Source organism: Trachymyrmex septentrionalis, unplaced genomic scaffold, assembly GCF_001594115.1.
Source record: "Trachymyrmex septentrionalis isolate Tsep2-gDNA-1 unplaced genomic scaffold, Tsep1.0 scaffold183, whole genome shotgun sequence".
In the NCBI taxonomy this organism is placed as follows: domain Eukaryota; kingdom Metazoa; phylum Arthropoda; class Insecta; order Hymenoptera; family Formicidae; genus Trachymyrmex; species Trachymyrmex septentrionalis.
In genome coordinates, this window is record NW_017305001.1 from 512666 (window position 1) to 521670 (window position 9005).

The window sequence follows — 9005 nt, forward strand, 5'->3', positions numbered from 1 at the left end:
CGGGCGCACCGTCCTGCTGGAAAACATATGGCTTTCCAGCCGACACAGTTTCCATCCACGGCTTCACTACATTTGTCAGAACACGCAAATAAACTTCTTTTGTGACATTTTCCCCTTTGTTAAAAAAATGTGTCCTGATAACGCCCTCCTTCGAGTGGAATTTCCTCGCCGGTGTTGCAGAACCTTCGTTGGACTTCTCCGACTCATGATACTTTGCGAAGACATCATACCCAGTCGATCTCGGATACCCGAAAAACCGAATGATTTCTGTCGCCGAGCGCCCGGCGCGAATACTTTCGATAATCGCGGCTCTTCAGTTGTACTCCGCACTTGGTTTCAACATTGCGACTGTTTCGAGGTTATGATGGTTTAGTACATGCGTCAAGCTATTTGACTGCCAATCGCGACATCTACCAATGGTATTGAACGGAAGGAATTTCAATTTGAAATTTGTCCGGATTTTGGCGCCGCACCCTGTATAATTCAAATTTTTTTGCCATAATAAAATTCGTTTGTTGGCACAATATAGTAAGGTGTTTTTCAACAAAAATATTTTGCACTGTGAACAAAATAAAAGTAACGAATTTTGTTTTCTTAACAAAAGTTTTTGTTGAAAAAACAAAATAATTTATTAAATATATTAACAAAACGATTTTGTTGATAGAATTAAAACATTTTTCTGAATGTATGCCAAACTACGTTAATCTACGCGGTTGCATGAAAGATTGTTTCCTGAAGTAAGTGTTACTATGCCAAAGTACAATACTTACTTTTTAATTTTTAGTTTATGACAAAGTACGCCATTGTACGCGGAATTACTCTTACTTATCCGTGAGCATTATGCATTTCAGCCGATAGAGATCACGGCGGAGATGCATAAATTTGTAAATAAGAATCACCTAGGAATGAATATAAGGAGCATTTTACATGTGAAATGAGCCCTCAAAGCTGGGCTTTAATATTAAAGTATTCATACTACTATGGAATTCTAATTCAACTATGACAGCAATGTGATGTGTATCTTAAATTCATATCAAATTCAAGATACTATCATGTTATTTTAAACAGTATAGTGTGTACCCGAAACTATGCTTAGGGTATAGTTTCACGTAGGAAGACATAAATCTTGGGCATAGGAGTAGAATTCTACGCCAAACCGCTTCCATAGTTCATTCGCGTATTTAGGCGTAGTTTCTAGCGTAGTTAAGCGTACTTTCGGACATAATTAGGCGTACTTTCTGGCATAATTTGACGTAATTTCGCGTTGTTTGGTATACGAAAACATGAATCAGCTTTGGCGTAGGAATAGAATTCTACGTTAAACTACTTCCAAACCGCGTATTTAGGAATAGTTTTTGGCGTATTTAGGAATAATTTTCGGCGTACTTTTGACATAGAAATTTTTCTGTCAAGGAATGCGTCCGATCTTTATGCGCCTCGCGCATAAAGCGCCTATATTTGACCGTAAGTGCCGCATCTGACCGTCTCCTCTACGCGGCCCGTGATATGCTATTTCTCCTTGTAATTTGAAAACTAAGCTCTGGACAAAACTTCCGTAAAAGAAAAATCGTCTTAGAATTAGATCAGGAATACGTCTTTTCAGGGATATCTGGATTGTTCTGGATGATCCTCTATAATTAGTAGTAATAATAATAGTAAAATATTATATAATATATATAATTTATTGTACATTGATATGTAATCAGTAGTAACACAGACCAATATTTTAAGACTTTTTTCTGTTGCTTGAATAAAAAATATTATTTCTAATGTATCTTTGCGCGCTAAATACGAATCCGGCTGTGAAATTACTCTATCACGCCAGGTTTTTGAGAAAAATGAAGTTAAATGTGTAAAATTAACGTTTTTTGACATATTGTGATTCTTTTGTTAGCAAAGTAAATTTTTTCTACTTTTGTTTACTTCATCTTAAAGCGTCTTTTATTTTTAAAATAAATTTTTTTAACGTTATACGTTTTTTTCACTAAGTTAATTTCTGTGTTGTCACACCAAGAAAAATTTTATGCTAAAAAATGTTTTTAAAGAAAAAGTTTTAAGAACTGCGTAATGATTTTAGCAAGGTTTTTGAGATCATCAAATCCGAATCTGAAGTCAGATTTTCGAAATTCAAATTGGCGGATCCAATATGACGGATCAAATAGTTGTCATCACAAAAATTTGTCATTTGTGCTTTAATTTAATTTAAAAAGTATTGTTCACAATATTAATTCCGGAATTTTAAATATTTATAAAAAAATTTTAAATTATATTAAGTAAAAAAATTATTCACTGGGCTGCGAAGGTCCCGCATTCTGTTTTTTATATCTGTAGACTATTTAGTCGTAAAAGGAATAATTTTACAATTCTTCTATGTTTTCTAGAAAGCACGTGGAGGCAGTCTAAATCGCACTCCTTTTTTATTTTTTCTCTTTTTAATTTTTTTATTGATTTTATTATTTTTATTGTTTTTCTAAATTTCGAATAAATCTAAAGAAATTTAAAAAACAATAAAAACAATAAAGTCAATAAACAAATTTTAAAAGTAAAAAAAAATAAAAAAGGAGTAGACTACCAATGTAGACTGCCTTTACATGGTGCACTCTAGGAAACATAGGATTGTAAAATTGTTCCTTGTACGGCTAAATGGTCTACGGACATAAACAGAATGCAGGACATTCTCAGTCCAGTTAATAATTTTTTTACTTAATATAATTTAAAATTTTTTACGTATGTTTAAAATTCCGAAATTAATATTCTGAATAACATTTTTTAAATTAAATTGAAGCGCAATGACAAAAATCTATGATATTGGATTTACCATATTGGATCTGCCATTTCGAAAAACTGATTTTACATTCGGATTTCTAAACCTTGAGTGACTTCAAAAAGCTTACTACTAAAATCATCATGCAGTTTTTAAAACATTTTCTTCAAAAACGTTTTTGACACAAAATGTTTTTTTTAGTGTGACTATGCAGAGACTAATTCGGTGAAAAAAAACGTACGACGTTAAAAAAACATATTTTAAAGATAAAAGTTTACACTTTAAGCATTTTGCGATGGCGTAAACAAAAGTAGAGAAAAAATTTTCTTTGCTAAAAAAAAATCACAAATGTGGCAAAAACGTTAATTTTGATACCTTTAATCTCATTTTTTCAAAAACTTGACGTGATAGAACAATTTCATTGACGAATTCATATTCAACGCGCAAAAATACATCGGAAATATCTATTCAAACAATAGAAATCGGTCAATGTCATTTATTAAGAGAAAACCACCAATACTCAAAAAACGCTACATATTCACAATACGATTTGTATTTCCAAAGTGCCGAATATTGAAAGTCGCAAACGAGCGAGCAATACACATCTTTGCTGACATAGGGCCGGAGTGGAGAGCATTTACTTGTAAACAAGAATAATCTAGAAGAGAATATAAAGACCTCTAAGGCTAAAATTGAATTTCAAGATGAAAGCACATGGTTTGCGCGCCTTTAAGTAAGCGTTCGAGAGCGCATGCCTTTAGTGCGAAATTTGAATCGGCAATCGCTGACGATACGCGTCACGAACTGCGATGCAAAATCACGAATAATAGGAGGCAGCGAAAAAGCGCCAGCACGGCGAAATGCTGCCGAGAACTATACGCGCGATCATTTGCGGCCCGTCGAAATGTGGTAAAATCAACGTTCTCATAAGTTTGCTCGAGAGCCCGAACGCAGTGTTGTTAGACGGACCGGGTTTCACGCATGCGCGTCCAACGTAGCTTCAGTAACGTACCGGTCACTAATAAATAAGAGATCATTAGTCGCTTAAGAACATTGAAAATGTTGAAAATTTTAATATATTTTTCATATTTCACATATGTATACATATATTTAAATATATATAATATATTTCTATATATTACATACATGTATAAAATATGTAAAATATATTAAAATTTTTAACATTTTTAAAACAATTTTACATAGGCGACTAATGATCTCCTATTTAGTGACCGGTACGTTACTGAAACTAATTTGCTTTAGTTCCGACGGGTTTATTGATAAAATAATGTCTGATTTTGCCTTATTGTCGTTCCTCACCCACGTATCGACTTCTAACTGAGGAGACACATTTCCGGTGACGAGGACGGGTTTCAGAATTTTCTCACTAACATATACCCAAGCACCGTTCTTAATTAATAGCGCTTGCATTTGCAACTTCCATATATCAAAGTTGTCTTTGCTAAGACAACTTTGCTTCGGTTCTCACACTTCATCGCGTGTCGAGACGCGTGATGCAACATCAAATATTCGCAAAGATATGTACATGTTTACTCACTTGTTCTTTTTGTAAGTCCTGAGCTCATAACCTGATGAGGTTCCCGGGAAATTCAAAGGAACTGAGTGGTGAATGAAGCTGGATACGAAAAAAGAACACCGTTTATTGTATACAGTACGTGTTGTAGAGCTGACAAAGAATGCGGAGTGTCCGCTGAGAGTCATGCGTAATGGTACAAATAAAGGGAGCAGCTCACTTGTGCCGACACTCGGTTGGTATGCCAAGAACATCAATAGTGCGTGTCGTTGTGAGTAACCGCAAAACGATATTACCAACATAGTCATTTGAAATTGAGTGTCAATTTTCATTAATTTTTTTTCATTTTCAACTTATTTAAAGAAATAGTTATTTGGAAAATTTATGACATTTTTAAGTTCATGGCTTCATAAAAATTGTCTTTTACATGGAAAAAACTTCAAGTCAATCGGTTGAAACTATACATTTCTCGCCAGTTTGAAAAACATAAATTCGAAAAAAACGCGAAAAAATAAAGTTTTTTAACTTTATAATAATGATTTTACAATAGTTAACTATAACATTTTGCAACTTACATTTATTCAGCGATTTTTGGCCTATATAAGTCAATTTCTCCTATGTTCGAAGAACAAATTTTGCTGCATTTAAACCTTTCTTTTTTTCTTCGATTCTTGCTTGTTTTGCGCATAATTCCGTTGAGCTCATTTGATTTTCGATTGGTGCAAAATTCGATTTAATAAGTCATAAATTATTTTAATATTTTGAATATTACAAAATTATTTTATAAGCACATTCTGCACTTTAGAGATGCAAAAAAATGTAAAAAAATTGATTTTTTTGATCCTCCAAAGTAGAACCTTTAAAGAAGGTTTAGCAAAAAATGATCGGAAACAATTTCCTTTTTTTTATCCATAGAATAGGAATCTGCAATAAAAAGTAGGCATTTGTATATTATAGAAAAAAAATTAATCTTATTGAGCTCAAAATGAGTTCTGAATCCAAAATTTAAGTAGTTCATTTAATAGCCCTCTTCAAACTCTAAACTATTATTTGAAACATTTGTTCCAAAAATGTGTCGTTCTTGAGATATTTTGTGTCAAAATTAAAATGGCCAAATATGATTTGTATCAAATCGGGTATAGAATCTATAGGATCCCAAAATTTGTCTATTTAGAATATCTATTTCAAACGTAATCTTTCGACTAATAGCGTTAGTTTGTATATCGCTTTTGTAATTTGGAACATTTCCTTGTTACCAAATGTGCGAATTTACGCTACAAAATCGAACTCCGATTTTATATTTAAAACTGTATTATGAAAAAAATAAGAAAGGAAAAAATATATAAATAAAACTGATTTAAGAAACTACAAACATGAATCTACAAATGATGGAAGATTATCTATAATATAGCTACTGTTATTATATTTAAACTACTAATTAACGTAATTTGCAAAAGTAAATTATAAAGATATTAATTTCGCATTTGTAAAATTTGTTTTTACCTGATTTTATATAGAAACAATCACAAATATGTGAATTATAAGTTTTTATTTATCTTTAAGGAGATCCTAAAGTCGTAGTACTGACTAAACCGTATAATTTTTGTATAACAAATAATTTTTTCGCTTCTTACTGATTTGGAAATCTTTTTCCTGGATTAAAGTATACGTATTAATACGTAAGGTGGAGTCTACGCTGAGTACAGCAAAAAATTTCGAAACTGAGATCTCTCTTACTATTTTTTAGTCCAATATGGCGCTTCGGAACTGTCGCGTCGTGACAACATTTTGCTTTATATAAAAGCTGTACAATCAAATCTGTACTCACGAAATAGTTATCCGCAAAGTACTAGCAGAGACTAGTAGTTTGCATGAAGGAAAAGTATGGAATTCTTAAAATTGGACTTACAAGAGACGTTTTACAACTGTCCGGCACTGATTTGATTTTACATGAAATATGTTATTAAACACAAAAATATAAGAGACATGTATTTTTTTATACGTGCGCTAACTCATGTTTAAGTGAAACACTCTTTTGAAGAAAAAACAGAAAAAGAGAAAACCGCATCTAGCATTTCTCTTTTGAATCGAATATCGTCGGAAGCATAAAAGATGGAAACATTTTTTAAAACAAAAGTTATACCGTTTCAAGAGTACTTTAAAGTTATGAAGAACAAATTTTTTATTTCTTTTTGTTTTGACAATATACCCCCACCACCCACAGTTTTTTCAAATTTTTCAAACTTTTTTTTATAAAATTAAACATTATTTTTTTCCGAATTTAATGTATAATAAAGTTATATTACAACATATCATTTTTGAGAATTCATTATAAACGCTTTCGTATACGTTATCCGTGCTGGTGTGTGTAAGTAATTATCATCGAAACAATAAGATATAATACATAAATCAATGAATAAGAACATCGACGTGATTAATATTTTTAGTATTACAGATTATATATGACATTAAAAGTTATGACAGTTTTTATTATTTTTTCTTAAAGTGTGTAATATAATCTTTGTTCTTTACTCATCTCTGTATATTATTTTCTTATAATAGCTTAAGATTATTCTTTTAAAATTATTTTCGGCCTTACGTTTTAATATCTTATTTAATTGTTGTTTACATAATAATTTCTAAATGTACTTACAATAAAATAATTTTTAAATGTTTATACAATATTCTTTTTTAGCTGCACAATTTAACTCTTCTTTTACAGAAGAGATTATTGACTCGGAATCGCGTCGAATCGGTAAATCGAATACGCTATTTGTTGAGTGTCTCTAAAGATATTATATATCTAAAATATTATTTTAGATACATTTTGATAAGATACAAAGGAAAACATAACTATTGTAGTTACAGTTACAGTTACAGAGCTAAGATATATAACTAGTTACATACGCAGATGCACAAAAAATATTTAAATACAATAATTAGATACGAGTATATATATCTGCGTATGATAGAACGATATGCGATTTGATGTCTGTAATTAAAGAAAAAAATTAGTAGATGGAAAAAATAGACGCAAAGAAAAAAAATACCTACTTATTTGATTTGTTTTCTTTATCTGGATTTTCACCAGTTAAATCGTCGAATGTTTTCTTCTTCTTCGCGCTTCGTTCATCATGATCGTCCTGTTCCATGAGATAATTTTCGATATCCGTATTGTTAAGCATTTTTTGTGTATTTTTTTCGCAGTATCGTCCTCACGATCGAAAAGCTTGGAAAGTGCGTACAAACGATGTTGTCGAAATGATTGTTCCTTTCATACTGATCATTTAAAACTATTATAGTATTTATTATATATGTCCTTCCGTCCTTTCCTCCTCCTTCTTCGTCTTATTTCTCGTTGTATTTTGTCAATATGTATTACTTGATCGAATTAGTCGACCTAAGATATCCTGCATTTGTTGCAATAATCCGTCTCTCGAATATTCGACGTTGAGTACGTTTATATTAAATTTACCAGTCTCTGTTACGGTTCTCATGAACTCATTAAATTTGTAAAATTGTTGTTTTTTGGCAAAGTACAGATTACCATCCATATATCGAAAGGCCAAGGTCGGAGCTGACGGTATTCCTGGGAATACCGCTTGTAACGATTGATACGAGCGAACACTCACACTACATTCGTCTATCTGTGTCACATTGTTATTATTGAAGATTACATAGGTTTGTCCTCTGTTAGTATTTACTATGGTATCGATCAAAGCGTTCGGGGGAAATCCTAGACTCGAGAGACGTTTTGGGCAACCTTCTTTCAATTTGAAACTGGGATACTCGACCACGTAAACTATATTATTTACAAACAGTACTATTTCACCTGAAGGCCTTTGATACGCGGCTGATAAAGAGAAATTATTCGAAAGGAAATTCATGTAGCTGTTTAGTGTGGTCCGTCGTATTTTGTATCATCTATATTTATCGATCATACATAACTTTAATACGTGACGAATATTCGATGACGTAATACTAACACCGTATCCACATATTGTAAAGTACAGAGATCTATGTACTCGGGTTTATTTGTCGTAATTTCGGTAGTTGTCGTTGATAGTGGTGGTGGTGGTTGTGTAGTTATTGTTAGTCTTAGATTTTTAATTCCATAGAGTTGTTGAATGGCTAAAATGTCCTCTATGTTGAATTTCACGATTTTATTATTATTATTAACAGTGATAAATGCGAACATTATGGAGTCTTCACGCGAACTGTGTGTTAATCCTAATGCGTGTCCAATTTCATGTGTTAACGTTTTAAACAGATAGTCCTTATTACTAGCAGATTTTTCGGTTAGATATATATGCCACAGTTCTGCACTGTCTACGTGTATTTCAGCGGTGTAATTGGCAACGTTTGAAGGATAGAACGCGTGAGCGAGTATTCCACCAGGTCCATCAAACGAAGAGGAGCAAATTTCTTCGTTACGCTTACGATTAGCGTACGTGTGTGTGCCATTATGATAAGATATTAAGATGTCGGGATTTAACGTTTTACGTTCGAATGATAAAGACGAAGTCGCGGCCCATAGCGAGAACGCGAATACGGTAGTTTTCAAAGTGTGCGCATCTGCTAAATGCAAGTTCCACGTGAGATGTGTTTTCGCCCATTTCCTCCTACCTGTATTTTACTCGTGGTGCAGAATGTCCGGGAGACCACATCATGGTTTACGCATTTGATACAACGTATAGTTATTCAATG

General features: G+C 32.4%; 1 protein-coding gene across 1 annotated transcript; it reads right to left on the reverse strand.

Annotated features, from left to right (window-relative positions):
* Positions 1-7666: 7666 nt before the first annotated feature.
* LOC108746636 (matrix metalloproteinase-19-like) lies at positions 7667-8496 on the reverse strand. Its single transcript, XM_018483537.1, is given in 3 exon segments — positions 7667-8199; positions 8202-8230; positions 8285-8496. Coding segments are annotated over 3 exon segments (774 nt in total).
* Positions 8497-9005: the final 509 nt, after the last annotated feature.